The 21,796-nt window shown below is 32.8% G+C and overlaps 1 protein-coding gene across 1 annotated transcript in view; it reads right to left on the minus strand.

Moving 5' to 3' along the window:
- Positions 1-20,176, minus strand: part of LOC123703604 — a 47,233-nt gene extending 27,057 nt beyond the window's left edge. The window contains exons 1-4 of the mRNA XM_045651690.1: positions 19,974-20,176; positions 19,414-19,703; positions 4,478-4,598; positions 269-390 (exon numbers count right to left, since the gene is read on the minus strand). Coding sequence (XP_045507646.1) covers positions 269-390; positions 4,478-4,598; positions 19,414-19,458 — 288 coding nt within the window. The 5' untranslated portion in view covers positions 19,459-19,703; positions 19,974-20,176. The remainder of the gene's footprint in view (positions 1-268; positions 391-4,477; positions 4,599-19,413; positions 19,704-19,973) is intronic.
- Positions 20,177-21,796: the final 1,620 nt, after the last annotated feature.

Here is a 21,796-nt window from a genome sequence, read left to right on the forward strand (position 1 = left end):
TCACCCTCACCTATAAAACGTATGCACGCTTACACAGGTCGGGCAATTACCAGCTCCGATACGAGGATGTCGTATGATATTCAGTTTGGAATCAGTATTATATTTAGTTTGGAAAAATGACAGTGCTATAGTCAGTTTATCGCCATCACCTTCCCACACTAGAAACCATACTGCTATAAGAAATCATATTATCGCCCTGACTTCAGAATTGGCCTTGTAGATATCTATAATTTTAAAAACATTAGGCAGATATTAAGTATGTACATACCCGGGCTCTATCCAGGGTCTGTGGCCTGATGTCATCCGAGGGTGCTGGGTCGAACAGCTCATTCGTCTTATACGCGACACCGGGGTATTTCTTCCGACGTGGTAACGCGGGCTCGATTGCTCCTGGACAAAATAGATAAATGATTGGTACTATTGGTCACTACTAGTTAATATACTCGTCTCCTCAGAGACAGACTGTTCTCCAACTGTGCCACCGACTGCCCAATATCATCGTAGCCAATTTCAAAGCCTTTTTGAAAGTGCCCTTGAGATTTGATGACTTGGTCAACACCTTCTCGATTGTAGCCAGATGTAGTTGGAGTAGAAGTTAGTGACGCAAGGGAACGTAACAAAATATAAAAAGAAAGTGTAGGATTTTAATCACTTAACTATAAAATGCATGATGATCTTGAATGCTGAAGAAAATTAAATTCTATTTACGAACTTATGGCAAAAAAATAAATGTATAGTAAGATAGTTTAGACACAAAGACAGGAGGAAGTTTGTTAGTCAGGTAAGTATACAGCTTTGTTTACGGCAAAGAGATGTATAAAGAACCACCATTCAAGTGCTTTCTTTATCATGCCTTTGCAGGTAACGTGAAGCTGGATCTTGCTTCCCTAAACCTAGTATATTATTATTAGTCTGTGCCTAAACATAGGGTAGTAAGAGAAACCTTTTTATTTTTTTTTAAACTATTCTACCGACAAGGGAGTGGATTTTTAAATAAATATAATAGAAGAATGTTTACCTTTTATAATGATACTAATAATGGGGAACTTAAAAAGAACATTTTATAAATATTACACGGCATTGAATAATAAGTACCTACGTACTACCTCGTACCTACTTACTCTCTTTAAAGTTTGTCTCGATTATATCTGATAAAATTATACTAAATTATCACTTAAGCAATTAATCAAAATTAAATGTCAATTTATATTGTACTAGCTTTCCGCCCGCGGCTTCGTCCGCGTTTTCAAAGAAAAACCCGTTCCCGTAGGATTTCCGGGATAAAACCTATCCTATGTATAATTATAATTACCTATACCTATGTATAATTATAATTACCCGAGAAAGGTCTCGGGTATCAAATTTCGTGCAAATTGGTTCAGTAGTTAAGGCGTGATTGAGTAACAGACAGACAGACAGACAGAGTTACTTTCGCATTTATAATATTAGTATGGATTTTAAATGATATCATTCCGCTTCGAATAATGATATTAGCCGATAAATTGAAAACATGAATGAAGAAATTTATACGTGTTTTGCATAAAATCTTTAAAGCTTATACTGATGGCTTTACCTAAGCGCAGGCTTAAACAAAACATGTACAGTAAACAAACAGATTCAACCCTCGAGATAGGGCTGGCACTTGGGAGGTAGCGATAGAGGTCTATTTAAAAATATTATATACTTGAAATTGATATTTTTGGTTTTATGGCATTCAAATGCTTTATAAATATAAATTTATAATAGTTCAGGATACATCGCCTATTTTTGCAAGTGACTACTATCAAGCTGATTTTCCGTTTGTAGCTTTATTTTGATGAGACACCGAACAATTTCGTGTACGAAACTCTCGATTGTGGTAGCTAACAGAGATAACAAGGATAAAATTTTTTGATTTGATGGTTCTCAAATATTTATTACGCAATTTGTAGGACAATATGTCTGTTGAATTATGTAAACATTAACTAAGTGAAAACAAAAAAATCAACTTGTTAGTAATCATTTATGATGACCTCGTTATCGATACACTTTGGAAAGGGGGACTCTTTGAACAAACCATAGATTTTGTAGGGCAAATATTTTTTCGAATAATTTAGGTAATTATCTTGAGATTGAACAAAAAAAAATCATTCAGTTAGTAATAAATATTTGAGAACCATCAAATCAAAAATTTTTATCCTTGTTATCTCTGTTAGCTACCACAATCGAGACTTTTGTACACGAAATTATTGGGCGCCTCATCAAAATAAAGCTACAAACGGAAAATTAGCTTGATAGTAGTCACTTGCAAAAATGGGCGATGTATCCTGAACTATAAATATTGACACATAAAACTGAAGGAATAGAATAAATTCGATCAATCAAATCCGCCCCGGAATGGCGCGAAAGGATGCGGGTTCGAGTCCCGCCTCGTGATCGAATTTTTTCTATTCTTTATAAATTTATATGTTATATACTTGTTTTAAGATTTATTTAAGTATAAACAATGTTTTTTCAGACTTTTTGTTAGTATTTTACAATATACAGTCTGCTCGTGGGCCGTGGCCACACTCTCTGTAAAGTGATCGAAACGTCCGCGTCGGGAGATATCCGTAAAAACGTTTTGTATTTTCAAATCTATACATATAATAAATCTGTAGAAGGGTCAATTCTGCATACTGAAAATATTGAAAAAATAAATAGCAGGGGGTGTTACTGGATCGATACCAAGCCCAAATATGTGATTAAAAAAATTTTTGTCTGTCTGTCTGTCTGTCTGTCTGTATGTTCAGGCATCACGTGAAAACTAACGGTTCGATTTCGATGAAACTTGGTATAATTATACCTTATTGTCCTGGGCATAAAATAGGATACTTTTTATCCCGGAAAAATACGTAGAAAAAAAATAAATCGTAATTTTTCTTAATTTTTCCGCGCAGACGGAGTCGCGGGCGGAAGCTAGTACGTAATATAATAATCCCGTAAAATCGAACACAAGAAAATAGATCGAAAGCTTTTTTTGCTGCTTTTTAATTAAATTACAGGCATATTCTTCACTTTTTTTTTATTTTAAACTCTAAAACAACCATGTAATACGATCCGCTGTAACAACGGTAGCAACCTTACCCCAATTGACCTTCTATTTTCAGCAGACTAAAATAAGGCACTTCAAGCGTGTCTTGTTTCATAATAGAGCTTTGTAGCAGATTAGAAAGTCTGACTCAGGAAAGCTCTTTGAGGCGGTTTTGAACGTAAATATTATCGAATAAGTGCTTCAGTTTAATGTTTATGTTTAATTATAAAGTATATAATGAGTACGGTGTTATATAATGGTTGTTCAGGTACTCTTTTTAATGGAAATAGGACCAGAAGACTTAACGATCCTACGTTCCTGCTATGTTTTTTGTATCTATAATTCTATACCAATATTATAAAGATGAAGAGTTTGTCTGTTGTTTGAACACGCTAATCTCAGGAACTACTGGTCCGATTTGAAAAATTCTTTCTGTGTTAGATAGCCCATTTATCGAGGAAGGCTATAGGCTATATATATATCTTGCTAAACAGGAGCGGAGCCACGCGGGTAAAAACGCGAGGCACACCTAGAAAGTAATATATTATAGGCTGTTTATTCAATAGCTTCTTCGATAATTATCAAGTCTCTGTTATTATATATGAAGCAGAATAATATATGTTTTTGCCATAAATAATGATCCCTTTGCTATAAGCTGCATGAACAATTCTAAAAAATGTTTACTGAAAGGTATGATTTAGCAACTATAATTGATACCTATTACAGTTCCAATTCCTATACAATAAGCTGGTACTAACTACTGTTTTATTCTCTGGTATCTGTAATTACTTTGTTAATAATTCTGTGAACCCATAGATACGTTTCAGCTTATTACTGCATATTAAATTTAGTAATAAGCATGAGAGAACTACAGGATCATTCTTTAGTATATTTCGTCGTTTATTCTTTATTATATTCGTATAGTTTTTTGTATGCATAAATTGATGTTGTTTTTGTTTACTACTAACGCTATTACTCTATAGTTCTATTTTGCCTACATTTGCTGCATATTACCTCTAGCGATAGGCAGTGCGGAGGGCGGCGTAGCGGCCGGTTGCTTGACCACCCCTGCTGTTCTTACATACTCGTAGATATGACAGAGCTAAATGTTACTCTTTAGAACTATTCTGCCTACATTTGCTGCATATTACCTCTAGCGATAGGCAGTGCGGAGGGCGGCGTAGGGGCCGGCTGCTTGACCACCCCTGCTGTTCTTACATACTCGTAGATATGACAGAGCTAAATGTTACTCTTTAGAACTATTCTGCCTACATTTGCTGCATATTACCTCTAGCGATAGGCAGTGCGGAGGGCGGCGTAGGGGCCGGTTGCTTGACCACCCCTGCTGTTCTTACATACTCGTAGATATGACAGAGCTAAATGTTACTCTTTAGAACTATTCTGCCTACATTTGCTGCATATTACCTCTAGCGATAGGCAGTGCGGAGGGCGGCGTAGGGGCCGGCTGCTTGACTACCCCTTGCTGCTGGTTCTGTTGTTCTTTGTACTCGTGCCATCTGTACGTGCTGCGGTACTCCGAGTGCAGCTGCGGGCAAAAGATAAAGTTATGAATATACCTACATAAGGTTAGAAAGTTTTTAAGGAGAGTATTTTTTTAAAGATGATATTTAGTACCCTCTGTCATGATTTTATGCTTTTTTTATCTTGTGTTTGGTTGCCTGGAAGAGATGGCTACTAAAGCCATAAGACCGTCATTTGTGCATGTCTCTCTTCTGTATACGTATGTCTTTTTCCTGTTTGTAATGGTTTTGTGGCGTTTTCATTCATTCATTCATTTAGTGCAGATATTGGTTTCCAGTGATTCATCATTGATTGTTTTCTTAACTGCGTTATATTATTTGGTAATTCATAAGTTTAAGTTACATATATTTTAGATTAGTTTCATGTATCTGGTATATTTTTATTATGTTGTTCAAAGGAAAGCTAATCAAGTTTTTGAAGATCTGTCTCTCATCTCTGGCCTTTTAGTCTGGCTATATTACATAGACTAAATTAATAAAAATGTGTGCGTGTACTAGTGTACACACGTAAGAAGTGAAACTTCTTTATGAGCTTATTTTTCAAAAAATAATTTACTATATGCAACTTCACAGAAATACGTCGAATCACGCGTGGTAGGGATAAGAAAAAGATGGCGCGTAACGGAAAAATGTCACGCGTAGCGAAAAAATGTTACACTAAATTTTTTTCCAACCCCGATAAAGAAGTTTCACTTCAATTTAAATGTACCAAATCTTTTCATTTGAGACTATTATGTGTATGGTTCAAAACATCATCATTTATTTTATACTGTGTAAGTTAAGTCTAAGTCACTACACTGTTAATTAACCTTAACATAAAGCTTATAAATCTTAATTTCAAGCGAGTAATTAGATGATAAACAAATCAAGTAATCTGCAGGTAATGAGATTTTATGAAATTTTTCCGCCATTTTGTAATTATCCATTACACGGCTGACCTAACAGCCTAATAAATGTTTTATGGATACATTACAATTACGGTCTGCTGTCTGGGAATTTTAGTTTACTGTGGGCTATCGACCATAGTATAGAATAATTAATAAGTGTATTAATTAGTAGCAAAAAATAAAATAGTATTATGCTTTATGCTTACAAATATTTAAAATCACAATAAGAACAGGCATTTAATTATTAGATACGTTTTTAATTATTATTTTAACAAGTAGGTATTAACTTTATGTTTTTTACACACGGCAAATTAAAACATACTGTAAAAATACACTAAAATAAATAATACTAAAATGTGAAATAGAAACAGAGTTGTTTCTTAAATAATAAATCTTTGTTAACTAAAAGAAAACGAGAAGCTTTTCCATCAATAAAGAAGAATCCTATAAATTTTACAGCTATCACATTCCTATGAAATTAATTTTAACGGATTTGAACCGAGATTTAACGTGAAATAAATCGCGTTTAAAATCCGTAAAAATCTTTAATTTCTAAACTTATTATACTTGCAATCAAACACTAAAACAATTTCATGAAATCCAGCAAATGTTAGAACTTTATGCGACATATCTCAAGTTAATTTAATGTTACCCGATGTTTTATGGCCGTGATAATGTAATCTTTTTGGCTCGTTACCTGACCCACTTTGGGGCTAGATTTTCTTACATAATAAGGTCGTATGCATGTCACTTGGCATTGCATGTTATAAGCTAACGTGTTTTGGATAGGTTATGTAAGTGTTGAATAAATTTTACTATTTATGCATGTTATTTGGGTTTTTATTTTGAAAGTACAATGTAGAATGTTTAAAAAAAAACGACGTGTGGCACTCGGGGACTGCTGCGGTAAAGCTATTGCATACTATGCCTTCAAGCCACACCTCTGCCGGTCTGCCCGTCGGAATGGGGAGCGTGAGGTTTTTTCGTTACGGAATTTCTCGATTCGGTCCCCGCGCTCAAGGCCCGTGATAGAAGCTATGCAATAGCTTAAAAATATTTTCTAATGAAATAAAAAATATAAACTTAATTCCATATTTTCAGATTGTACTGTTAACTACTTACTTGTAATTTTAATTAAAAAATATCTTCTCTTGCAGATAAAATCTATACCTACGTAAAATAACAAAAGAGTAATTAAAATTATACATTCATGCATTTGATTGTTGTGTGAAATAGCAGAAACATAGGTCACAGTATATTTTAAATTATAATAACGTAGAATATCTGTAATGCATGCAGAATAAGACATCGGTAATGTATGTAAGTCAGTCAGTCAAAAACAAGCCATAAATACATATTTCGATCAAAATAATTTTATCAAGTTTAACCCATTTAAGTCATTACAAATCATCTGACTCAATATAGATTTCCATCCCCACATCACCTATTCCAAATTTATTTCCCTAAGATCTAATCTGCCTTTTATCTATAGCTCATCAAAATCGAAACAGCGCTACATCATTTATAATGATTTAACAACAACCCCAAGAATAGCATCAAGTATTTGAAACAGATTAGAAATTGTCCTAGATTCCTAATTATCCTAATAATCATCAATATATAAACCAAACACGCTACACATTAAAGCGATATAAAAGGCAAGATAAAGAGAAAAGTCCATAAAACACGAAACACGTGGTGATCATCAAACGTATAAAACGACGTGAATTATCTACGGCAGTTGTGTAGGGTGGCCATTAGTTTGTTTGTAATATTATTTTGGGACTTTAATATTTTATAAAGTATGATGTATAAAATAAATGAATAAAAAAAAACACTCAACTAATTATGTGTAAAAATGATCAGTTGCTATTATGAAAAAAGGGCCGGATCGTAGCATCGGGCCGGATCAAAGTATCTTAGCATGTGTGTCTTAAAATTTATCTGTACTTATTGATTTATTTGCAAGGCATTGATCATGAAATTGTATTATATTTTTTTTCACTGTAATAAATACAATATCGCACATTACTTTTAGTTTAGGTATCTTATAAATGTAAAAAAGGAAAGCTCACCGCCACTTTTCGTACTAATAATACCATTTCATGCAAAGGTAAGCGGATATAATATCGAAGGTTGAAGGTTCGCATATAATTCAGGAAATATACCTTTAGTACCCACAAGCAACGCGAGGAAAGCTCTAGATTATAGCCCATTATATAAGATAACCTTAATGCGTCAGGGTTTAGGTGTTGTTCAGTGTGGTGCGTGGAGTAAATTGTGTTGAAAGTGATGATAATGCTTATATACTTTTACTTTTGGAAACATTGTAATAAGGATAAGATAATAAAATTTATTTTTATCACTTCTACATTATGACTGCTCTATTTAAATAGGTACTTGAGAAATAAAATTCGTTAAAGAAGCCGTCTTTGTTCATCGACGACAGGAATTGAAATTCAACATTCAACTAAATACAAACTTTTTAAAAGTATTGACGACGACGACGATGATGGCGATGGCTATATTATAATAAATAGCTCTATAAAATAAATATCCTGTATAGTGTACTAACAAGTCGTTACACCTATAAAACGACTTCTCCATCATCATCTCTGTGGCAAAACTTCAAGATCAATAAAAATCCAATAAAATACATATCCCTCGATAACATAAATCATGGCCACACTACAGATGATATATGTTACTCAATTAAAACGTACCTCGCGCACTGCACTGGTAACCCGCTTTCGTGAAATAGCCACTTTCGAGTGCATTCAATTTTTTCCGGGTTATACCTAATGTGACCTTTAATTGTTGTTTTATGTTTTGAATTTATTTTTAATATTGAGTTTTAAAGGATGTTGTTTTAAAGAGGTTTAAATATATAGTTATTTATGTGTTTAAGTTAATTGTTAGTAAGTGATAAAGGTCAATGTTCGAGTAAAGTTTTCATGACATTGAAAAAATACACTTAGAGTAAAAGGTTGCTTAAGGGTTAAAGAAAATATAGATAGGTAGTATGCTTATGACACATTAATTTGTGTTAATTAGCTAGTTTTAATTAACATCAGTTTGACAGCATGCAACATTTATGTCGTAAATATGAAAGAAAGAAAATCTTCTACGTACCAATATCTACATGTATTTAAACTAAGCTTATCTTTTTCTGTAGAATCTGCAAAACTGCATTGCAAATGCTAGCATATCAAGAAACACAATCATCCTCACATTATATTTTCCCACAGAACTATTATTATCTAATCTTTGACGACTTACGTTACAAGAATCACAATACCATTGCATATTACCTACATTCTATTCTATAAATAATATTTTTCGTTCATTATCTTTGCATAATCTAACTATTTCCAATTAATTAAATACAATATATACTCAAACAAATAGGGTAGAACGTCTTTTAGCGTGACAGCCTCGAAATTTGATAATTGCTATCAAATAACGAAACCTTCACTGGACAGCCCGAAACTATAGAATGGACAATAGGTGTCGTTTTACCAATTTTGGGTAAGTATACTAATGGAGTAAGTATTGGCTTGTATTCTATTACATGTTTTTGGGTCGTGCTATGTATTGTATGTGTTGAGGAGAAATTTTCATAGAATGTAGAAGAAAAAATTCGTAGGTACACTGCTCAAATATTTGCAGTTTAAATTTATATATCTAAAGAATTAATTGCCTTTCAGATATTTCACCGCCTCCTCGGTGCAGTGGTTGACGCGTGAGCGTAGAACCGAGAGGTCCTGGGTTCGATTCCCGTGGAGACGAAGAAAAAAAAAAGTCTTGGTCTGGCAGGACACAGAAGGCTGATGACCTACTTGTCCCTAAAAAAAATCGATCAGTGAAACAAATGTCTATTGCATCTGTTCCTTATCCCACTTGGGGACATGGGACTTCACTTCAGATATTGAATCTTAAAACTTGTTTTCCTATCGGACAATCAGCGAACAACAGTACAGATAGATAAGATTGAAATTTATAAAAAATACATCGTAAAAGCTGGAAACTAAACAGGTATGTAAATTATTCAAAATAACTTTCCTGTTAAGAAGTTGTATAGTTCGAAAATTAACAAGACGTATGTAAATATTAATTGTGAATTATTAAATGCATTAGTTATCTTATCTATAGTCACACCCCGGACACTCCATACAAAATTATAGTTTTGACAGTCACACTGTAGAGACTGCAAATGTGTGTGTAAACTCTTTATGGTTGGCACATTTGTGGATAGCGTAAAAAAAAATTCGCGTTTTTCTGATGAAATACATCCGTAAACAGCACAATATCTAACCATTTTCTACGAAAAACGATAATCACAAATCCAAAATAATAAAATTGCTTTAAGTCAATTTGATTAATGTTGTCAATCTTCGTTGCGTTTCGTCTAAAGACGTCGTTGGTATCGTCCTTGCGGGGAAATGGGTACCATAACATGTCTGATCGTGCGGGGTGAGGTAAGTGTTTAATTTTGGCGGGAGGCGGAGAGTGTCCGTTCTGTAGCGTTTAGCTACTATTATGTATTCTGTGCTATTACGTCTTGATTGCTAGTGTAGGTTTAAAAGTGAAGGCTGATGTAATGATATTGTTTTTAATATCTACTAAGTGTAACCGATAAATTTTAACTACTTCCTCATAAGTAATTAAGAACTAACGTAATATTATGATAGAATGATTCATTGATATTGTTAATTATAAACACAAAGAAATATCTATCTTTATTTTACACAGGAGCATTTATGTTTAATTCAAGTGATATCCTATTTTTTATTATATTCACTTACATAAACAATATTCAGGAGATATTTACATAAATATAAATAAACTGCAAAAAGTTTAATAAAATACTAGGTATCGATATATTACAGAAGAAGTAGCACATCACTAAAATCAAGCAATTTTCGTAAAAGTTAACGTAAAGGCTTCCGCAAATAGAAAACCTCTCGGGGCACGTTCTGAGGCGAGTCAGCGATGCGGATAATAAAAGGAAAAAAACTATCGATTTCGATACGAACTCACATCACTATCAGGTAATATTGGTAGAGGTAATATTTTTTGTAAATAATTTAGAAGGTATTGTGGTTGCTAGTGATGTTAATGGAAAATTTTTATGGTTGTAAACAAGTTGTAAATTGATTTGGAATATACGTAGTACATTTGCTGTTACGGAAAATTGAACGAAGTTCCTGGTTGGAGTTAATTTAATATTATATAGTATTAACATGTGTTTCATTAAATAGTTTTGTTATATTTTTTTCGTTCTTTTGTAGACGCACTGACGTATTTCCTTGTTAATGCCAATTACATTTTTTACATTTTCTTAGTTCATTATACCTTGATATTACTCGTTTATCCTAAATGATGTATCCTCGTAGAGTGAAACCAAAATTAGACAGGCTGGTAATAGAAATTTTATCGAATCGCGAATGCGTGACCCGCAATTTAAATATAGCATCCGAAAAATGTCATACAATTCCTTATGTAGAACCGTTAATGTTGACCCAAAACTTTAAATTATGTAAATTATAATTATTTTGTCAAAATCAATCTGGCAAATGTGCCTTTGACACTCGCTATAATACTAGAGGGAGAAGAATAAAAAAATACTTAACAGTTCATCGAATAGGTAATTCTGTACACATCACTAATTTCAAAATTTGACATACTTATTAAAAAAAAAAAGTTTTTTTATCATAATTTCACAGCACAGATATAAAATACATTCGAAATTCAAATTAAAAAGAATATTCAAGCGTGCAGACGCGCCAACGGAATATTTAAGTGGTTTTGAGGTTGAAACCGAGCCCCGGTTGCCTTTGAGAGGCGTCGAGCACGTATGCAGGATAAAACGTGTGTTTGTCAAATGTGATATTTGCGAAATTAAATTGTATTTAATGTATTCAATTTGATAATTCGTTTGAATCTGTGATATTAAGATAATTGTATTTAGTACAACATTTAAGTTGAATTATTCTAGGAACACAAAATACATCGCTAAAAGCACACAAAAGATTCACGATCATGCTCATATTTTAAACGTTAGTCTTAACCAGAGGACCTACATCTGTCTATAGCTATATGTACGTGGAAACATGTAGACAAAAGGCTACTCACGACACGAAAACAATACTGTCTACACGAGAATACAAACAGATACAAATAGCAATTATCATCATCATCAACAGCACTTTGAAAAGCGGTGATAAATGATAATTTCACGAGCTGTGCCCCGTGGTTTCACCCGCATTTCAGCTGCATATAAGTCGTATCGTAATGATAAATGAGCTATCTAAGACTGAAATAATTTTCAAATTGGGCCAGTTTCTGACATAAGCGCGTTCACGCAAGCAAACAGCTTTATATATTAGTGTAGATACGTAGGTAATTAAATTTATATAGAGGTAAATACCTATTATATGTATGATAAACACGATTTAAATATTTAAAATCAACGTACATTTTCAACGAAAAATAAATTGCTCAGTAAATTCATTAAAACATGAATTGAAAGGATTTCTCAGTTGATGAGTTGCTGAGTTGTAAAACCATTATAATTTGATTCGAAATAACAAATTCAAGAGGAATTAATTGTACACGAACGGTAGAATAATCCCAAAATTTGTTTTACCTTCATAACGTTAAATCGTAGGATTACCTTTATAATAATAATTTTAAAAGTAAATTCTTAAGATCTTTTTACATTTTCCATAACAGTCAATGTGAAACTTTTAACGTAGTTATACATAAACGACTGAACCGATATTAATAACATTTTGCATACTTTGTGTAGTTGTTAACTTGAAATATACGATAATTTATACCTGAATAACGATAAATAATTTCCCAAGTATGAGGATTAGCTATTAGAATACAAATTACACTGCATTTTAGAAACATCTCATCTCATCTCCAACGGGATGACAAGTAAAGAGGTCAAAACGATTACGTTATGACATATCATATCACGAGTGAGTCACATCTGTTATCGAGTTAGTACTTAATCTATATTTAGGTTACGGACATCTTATGCGCTGAAGATTTTCTTTTTAAGTCTGGAAAAATTATAACTATTATCTGCATGATGATGATAAGGTGTGGATGGTCGTCGAAATTTGACTAAGTACAGGATGTGGTTTTTCCAAATTCACTGCACTTAACGTGACCATACAAATTCTTTGGCTAAATCTGCTTTTAATACGAAGTCTTATTAAGATCATTGCATAACGGTGCATTTACATCAAACGGTTACTAGCTTATTCTAACTCCACTATGCCAAATTTCGATTAGTGTAAACAGGCGTAAAGTATTCTTTCGTTGTTCTTAGTGCGTTCGAAAAGATTATAAGCAATGTTTTAATACTGAACAACACTGAATACGCTCTAGCTCTGTGTTCGTTTGATGTAAATGCACCGTTATATATTCCTCAGTTTTGGCACACTCTAGGCGACATATCAAACCAATTATGGATAGTTTGGACTAGGATCGGCCTTCAGTCGCAATTCGATTATCCTATCGACTCTCTAACCTGATTTTCACTGCACGGAACGATGGCATATCGACAAATCTGTTTTGCAATACGAAACAACGATTGAAATATCACCGAGATACTTGAAGAGAACAATTTGATGTTATTAGTTGAAATAATTTTAACAATATATTGAAAGCAATACATCGATACAAGTAATTACCTAATATTAAAACAATTGTAGGTTCATAAAGCAGTTGCCATAACTTATTAAATAAGTAATTACGCACTCTATAAATTTTATGTACATATGTTAATAATACTACATGATTTTCTTGTCGCCTCTTTTCTGTAAAAACTTATTAAGCCTTTAGTATCCAATTGTTACATAAAACTATGACGATTGTAAAATGCTTAAAAAGTCTCCATAACAAAGTCAGTTCTATTTTAAATCTTAACGAGTGCGTTAACCTTGTAACAATGACTAGAAAATCAATATTCTCATAGGTTTCTCTGTGAGATGAAACTGAGACTATCTAGATTCTAGACATGCAATAATTGCTAATCATACGTCTAAGCTACGACTAATTTCTAGACAAAGAATTCTCTTAAAATTGCTCATCTTTTAAATTATAAATATACTAGCTTACTGCCCGCGGCTTCGCTCGCTTTACCTAAAACCTAATAAATTATAATATACTAAAACCTTTATCTTAAATCACTCAATCTATTGAAAAAAAAACGCAAAATTAATTTAATACGCGTTGCGTAGCAATACATGGATATAGAAAGCGACTTTGTTTTATACTATGTAGGAGTGATGATGTATTAACATCTGTAAATCTTTGATACTACCTTTGAGTTGCAAATAGATAATTTGAATTGAATAGAATTTGTAACAGATCCATTACTGTTGAAGAGAGAACTAGTCTTTAAAATTGATTTTGAATAGAGTTGATTCAGATAAAATATTGAATTTGTTGGAGATGAACATATGATCGACGTGATTGGAAGACTCGACGTGATTGCAAGACATTCGTATTAGATTCGATAGATTTCAGAGTAAATATTAGAACTTTAATAAATTTTGTTGAGAAAGTTTTATGGTTGTTGGACTAAATGTTTTTCAGGGTAATTGATGGAGGCGAAAAAGCTACATTTAGAAGGAATAGAAGAAAACATGGGGAAAATTTTAAAGCAAGGTAGGAAAACTTTTGACACCTGATATAATATCTACAGTGATTGTGACAAAACTGTCTGTGTAAGAAGCTTATGCTCCTTGTTTTCTCTTCTGCTTTTGAGCGATGTTTGGATTTTAAAGTTTGAAGTGATGAAATTTCAAACTTAAAATTAATGTTTAGGTGAAACTTCTCTAGGGTAAAAAAGAAAGAAAGAAAATAAATTCATTGCCAAAACATTGAATACAAAATTTATCTTAAATGAGACAAACGGACACAGCCTCAGCAAAATGCTGCAAAAATAGCGCTGATTTTCAGGCTGATCTGGTTATAGAGGCTTCAACTTAACATTAGTTATAAATATGAAATATCTATACTTAAAATAAAAACATATACCTAAATTGCAAAGTGTTGTTTATACTATAGTTATAAATTAAGGATGCTTTGTCCTTAAAAGCAATCTCTATCAACCAAGAGTAATATCGATCTCATTCCTGTCTTTATTTCACATCCTGTAATCTCCGTGTACTTCCGCTATTATCTTCAAGACCACACATCCACACGAGTGCATTTTTTCTTTTCAATAACAATATATTTGGTTTGAATATTAAAGGAAACAAAATTATATTACGAGATTGAAGAGGTGACTCTGTAGTTAAGAACAAGTGGGTTTGAAAAGATTTGAACCTGAATGTATATATGCATGTTATTACCCGACTGCTAAAAAGAGGGTTATGTACTTCTAGTGCATGAATATAAATTTCTTTTGTATTACCAATAATATCTTCCCACCTTGCTTTGATTCAATTGGAACTGTTTTATTATTTTGGTTTTCACTAGAGACATGTGACTACAGGAGAAACAACATCAACAAATACTAAATGAATGAATATGTATTGACGTAAGTTATCTGCATATCCTCCCAATATGATAATTAAACCAAATCTGCTTCATTATTACGGCCTGTATATTTAAGGAGGTCTCTACAGGGGGAACAACCACAAAAACACATAATGTTACAACTTATAGCTTATTTTTTTTTGAGTTAAATTCAATCGATCTCCTAGCAACGGGTTATATTGACCCGATGGAACCGTTACGCATCGAATTGGTTCGCTGGGTCTTTAATGCGTTTATTTTTTATATAAAATAGTTTCGAAATGACTACTTGGGTTGTGATGATGGGTTTGTGCGAAATTATTTTTCAATTTTATACATTAGCTAAGCGAAAATAGAAAAACTTAATTTTCTGTTTCGTAATTAGCAAGTTGCATAGTTATGCAAATAAATTTTCTTATACTGCAACATCGATTTAAACATTTAAAAGCCGTTAAGATGTCAATGATCAAAACTTGGTATACCTAAATGGAACATTTGCTATTATGAATTAAAAACAACACTCTTGATTACAATACAAAAAAAAAAGTAACAAAATTAGATCCCCCATTTCTGAGCTATGATGGACAGACACATTTACACTCGGTTTTACAATACTAATCCTTACAGACATTCTAAAGAAAACACCCTATTCCCTAACCTAGAGTATATTTACTTACTTACTTCTAAACAGTTTAAACTATTTTATAAAATTCGTCCAAAAACTTACATAATACAAATGTACCAAAATCGCAATATTGCATTGTCGTTGAAACAATTGCATTACGAAGTAAGTATTTAGCAAATCGCGTGACCGCGGACATTTGTGAAATATTGTATAATTGTGTTCTTTCCTTATATTATGTGTGAGACTAGGCCATTAACGTGTTCTAATAATAATAACTACATTTTATTACACTGCAATATATAAATTGTAGTTTAATATAAACTTTCTTTCGCATTTAAATTATGTGAAAGACATTATTAGCAGCTAGAACATAATCATAATTTTTATGAATTTTGGAGTGTTTATTATGTATTTTTCGCTCAATAATATAAAATATATTCCTGTTAGATCTATGCAATAGACATTTTTAGTAAAAAAAACCGCAACGAAATCGCTCTTTTCCGTCTCAAGCTTCGATGCTACAAATAGACAAAAACTTAATACACCTCTCTCATAATAGTAAAGTCGTCGTTATTCCATACAATAATTATTATTGTTTGACTTTGTTTCTATTTATTAATAGTTCTGTGATTAGGTGGAAACGAAGGCTAAGCTTCAAAATAAGAAGTTTAACTTCGTATCTTTATGTAGCTCCTAAGCGTATTCGCTGATTATAGTGTGCACATTTTTAATATATATGTATATATATATATATTCGCATCATAACATCTGTAGACACAAAAATAATAAGCCGCTCGTTTGTAACAATATCTATTGTATAATATTTTTAATAATAAGGATTCATTTAATTTCTTTTATTCAGTGTCATATCTATAAATAAAAGTGTAACAGAAGTTTTAACTTAAATCTTGGCTTTCACTCAATCGTATATCTAAAAAGTCCATAAAACTATTCGCAGATAAAAATTTTATAGCATTTTTATGGTTTTGTGGAAACTGGAACTTTTGGTATAACGAAGTTTGGTTATAACCATTTTGAAATATAGCAGTGTTTTCTGTTTGCATTTTGAAATAGAAAATAGATTTCTTAAAAGCAAGCTTAAGAAGTTTCAAATCCTTATGATATACTAGCTTACCGCCCGCGGCTTCGCCCGCTTTCTCTAAAACGATTTGAGATTTAAACTATCCTATCTCTCAAGTTGGATCGAACTGCACATGGTGTGCGAATTTTATTATAATCGGTTAAGTGGTTTAGGAGTCCATTGAGGACAAACATTGTGACACGAGATTTATATATATTAAGAAGATTATTATAAGAAAAGGAAATCGCCTTGACTATCAGCCTGTTTATATCCTGTCTCTATGTAGAGCACGTAACAAAGTTAAAAACATTTTTTATTACATATAGTTTTGCCGATTTTTTTTATTAATATTCTATTCTCTTCTCTTTTCTTATCTCTCTTCTCTCATCTTATTTAATATGTAAAATTACTACATACAAGTAAGCAATGTTACATAAGTCATAAACCAACACAATTGAATATAATTCTCTGCTATAAATACAGCCTAAAATTCTAATTATGTGGAATAGGGGATGAAAATTGGCAAGGGGAACCGTCACGCGATGACGGGAAGAGCACGCGAGCGAAACCGTGTGTGGAATGCTAGTATAGGTATATAATATAGTATGTAGAATAACACAAAAACTGCTGAACCGATTTTGATGTAATTTATATAGTAGATAGATAAATCTGCTTTAATGGCATATTTTTCAGGTAGGTACTGCAGGAAAATCACGCGTCGAAATATGTGATGTTCATAATTTTTAATCGGAATTTATTAAATAAGTCAAAGCCAAATTTGTAAATTAAACAAAATGTTAATTGGAAATATCAAACAATATATCAAATTACATATAAATGAACATCATTATCGTATTTTTGTGTCAGGTGCAGTCCTCCTATGAGTGCAAGGGCCACAATCCACCAAATTTCGCGTCATAACAATAACGTCATATGAAGTAAGGCGACGATTTTGGATAATCTTTGAATTGCCAAAGAAGTTTAACTTCTGACACGTGTGCTTGGCACACACGCTCTTTTTTATTCATGGACTTCCATGTTTCTTCATGATGTCTTCCTTCACTGATTGAAGCAGTAGATAATATAGACAACGTGAAGATAATGTATAAAATCAATAACATTTATGGCATGGCACGCTCGTATAGTCTCAAACCTTTGACCTTTATATAGAAAAGGTTCTTACAACTAGGGCAAAAGAGCTTCGAAGGAAAATCTAAATGCAGTTATAATTTCCTTAAAATATACTCTTAACTATATAATCACTAATGAGTGTTTAATAAAAAAGAATTACCAATAATTGTTACTTTAATGACTCACACACACACACACACACATTCAAACATAGTGTTGATGTGTGCGTTAAGAATATTATGCGAGATAGAACAATAAAAAACAGAGAAGATAGTGAAAATAACTTTCCGGCGATTACACATGTATGTATACGTACCTAATTAATAAAATAGAACAATACTTTCTCCCATTGGTTTAAAATTTTCTGAGTTAGAGAAATTATCATATATATAAAATAATTCAACAATTTTTGTAACAAGTATCAATATTATTTTAAATAAAATTTAGTTAGTTACACGTAATTTGATATCTATACATATAATAAATCTGTAGAAGGGTCAATTCTGTACATTGAAAATATTGAAAAAATAAATACCAGGGGGTGTTACTGGATCGATACCAAACCCAAATATGTGATTAAAAAAATTTTTGTCTGTCTGTCTGTCTGTCTGTCTGTCTGTCTGTATGTGAAGGCATCACGATTTCGATGAAACTTGGTATAATTATACCTTATTATCCTGGGCGTAAAATAGAATACTTTTTATCCTGGAAAAATACGTAGAAAAAAATTAATCTTAATTTTTCAGTTTTATCCATAGACGTTGTTCCGTAGAACCGCGAACACACGTTGCGTATTATTAGGCCTAACCGTATTTGGGAATTGGGTCCAATAGATATTTATAAGATGTTATTGTCAGAGGTCTCAAAATGGAGAAATAAACCACGCGAAGACCGACATCCACGCGGACGGAGTCGCGGGCGGAAGCTAGTTTGATAATATAACTATTTGAATAGGTAGTCATTTATATTAAAACACTACATAAAATTTATTAGTGAAATATTAACTAATAAATAAAAAAAAACCTGAGGAACTAAGTAGGTGCCTATGCTAGTCACAATAAAAGATAAAAGGCTTCTAATGTCGTCGATGTGTCTAAGGTCATCACTACAATATGTCAATGTTAGAACATATTTATAACTGTATAATTCATTGATTTAAATCTTATTTTATTGGACAAAATAAATAATTTTTTCGAAAAGATAGTTAAGGAAAAATTATTTCAGATTTGGATATGTATACAATATAATAATAGCAAATTATCCCCCAATCACGTTAACAAGTAAATACATTGAAATAAAGCACTAATTTTCTATTCAGTTTTCCAATGGAAACCAATTTTCCAGCCCCGCCCACTGTGCTGAAAATAATCATAACATCATCTACAGATAAGAGTTATCTATGCTCTCATCTATTATCTGTGTATTCCAAATAAACAATAATTTAATTAACCACAGACAGCGTAGACATTTTATAGTCTACCCATAGAGCCTCCATTTATTCAGGCTAGGTCAAAGGTCAACGCACACTTGCCAAAATAATTTAAAGCACTTACTTCAGAAGCCCATTGAACCCGCCTCGTATCGCCGTTTCTTTCCATTATAAACACACACAGACTCACGACACCATCTCACTCTAACACAAACTAAGGCACAAGACACACGTCAAAATTTTCGAAAAAAAAAAGAATTTCGTTTCGTTTACGCGGCAGATTTCTAACGTTCGGAAATGTCGGGAAAATCGTCGATGTCTGTTCCGCGGCTGCGCGGTCTCCGCTCTGAGTCACCCACACAATTTGCTATGACGCGACGTGTTGCAAATTTTGCATTTTTTTAAACTCTGGAACTTAGTAACGTATCCGCCAAATCAGCTGATAGAACAGACAGCGAAGAAACGCGATAGCACGCTCTATCGGGTTAGTGTAACGATAGGGACATCTATATCCTCTATCTCGCTTTATCTAGGGGACTGGCGTGATAATTTGCATCTGATAGACGGCTGATAATAATTTCCTTTTTTGCATCCTATTGTTAGATTATTACGGTGAAAGCAATTATACAAGTCGATTAATTTTACACTCGATACGGAATATGCTAGTTAATCAGTTACAATTACGTTGTTAAGGTAAATTGAGACGAAACGGGTCAGCATGAATCACGTAATTAACGTTAACACTGCACAAAATTTGAGGCACGGGGTTTGACACGTTTGAATTTCGAACACAATTCGCGCGGGAATTTGGACGGTGACAGTTTATTTTTTTTATTTTTTTATTATTGACGAAGGAGGTTTTATTGCGAGTTGTTTCTTGTCGCGAGGCGACAGTCGACTAGTGGTAAGAAGTAAGAAGCGAGGGAGTGGTGGTCGCTTGGTGGGATCGATACCATAGTCTGGTCGACGCAATGACCGTTCGTTCCCCACAGCCCTACACTCGGATTATAGGATAGTTATCATTCAAGGGTGGGCCGGCTATATTTATGTTGGATAATAAATCAATAATCTCGTGGTGGCTTTCTGAGTAATATACATAATGTATTCATTATTACTCCCGCAGGTACTTTTCATGAAATATGAAACATACTTAGTAATAAACAACCAGTTATTTATGGCAATATGATATCTAAACATTTTATAATTAAGTATTTTAAATTCCATCCAAACACGGTATTTATTTAAATCTATATATATAAAAATCAATGCCACTTTTCGTTGTAATTCCATAACTCGAGAACGGCTGAACCGATTTCGATAATTCTTTTTTTATTATATTCCTTGAAGTACGAGGATGGTTCTTATGTAGAGAAAACGTTAATATGTACCACGGGCGAAGCCGGGGCGGACCGCTAGTTATCTATACATATAATAAATCTGTAGAAGGGTCAATTCTGTACATTGAAAATATTGAAAAAATAAATACCAGGGGGTGTTACTGGATCGATACCAAACCCAAATATGTGATTAAAAAAATTTTTGTCTGTCTGTCTGTCTGTCTGTCTGTCTGTCTGTCTGTCTGTATGTGAAGGCATCACGTGAAAACTAGCGGTTCGATTTCGATGAAACTTGGTATAATTATACCTTATTATCCTGGGCGTAAAATAGGATACTTTTTATCCTGGAAAAATACGTAGAAAAACATTAATCTTAATTTTTCAGTTTTATCCATAGACGTTGTTCCGTAGAACCGCGAACACACGTTGCGTATTATTATAGGCCTAGCCGTATTTGGGAATTGGGTCCAATAGATATTTATAAGATGTTATTTTCAGAGGTAGGTACCTACTCTAAATGGAGAAATAAACCATCCACGCGAAGACCGACATCCGCGCGGACGGAGTCGCGGGCGGAAGCTAGTATTCTAATAAAGTACTTAATCGTATTCCCGGATTATACATTAGCACGCCTGTTTTGACTTGTAGAATTTAATTGTAGGTTAATATGTAAAAAATAATATTTTTAGCAGGTTATGCAAAAATACTGAACTGATTTTATTATAGCTACAAACTCTTACAAACTGCATACAAAATAATATAGCAGTGAGATGAGCTCTTTCGAATAGGATCGCTTATCTCTGCAGTGCATCTCTACCAGACAACCAGTGGATATGGTAAAATCTGAACACTTTTTCAAATATATTTTGTTAATTTCCTATAGAATCTGTATTATAGCAATCAAAAATAAACTATTTCGTAACGGCTGAAAAATTGACAGATAAAAATTGTGTTATGGAAACCAGATGGCTGATAAACATACATATTATATAATTTTAAATAAATACTTATACAGATATTTTAAATAAAAATATCGATTGTACTTACAAGCTGAGTAGAGCAACGCGAACGGTAGAGCGCAACTAAGAAAATTGTTTTTATTTTATAATAATTAAACGTTCATTATAGCGCCATCTAGTTTTTATAACGGTGAACGAGGGGAATTATAAT

Source organism: Colias croceus, chromosome 26 (assembly GCF_905220415.1).
Source record: "Colias croceus chromosome 26, ilColCroc2.1".
Classification (NCBI taxonomy): Eukaryota; Metazoa; Arthropoda; class Insecta; order Lepidoptera; family Pieridae; genus Colias; species Colias croceus.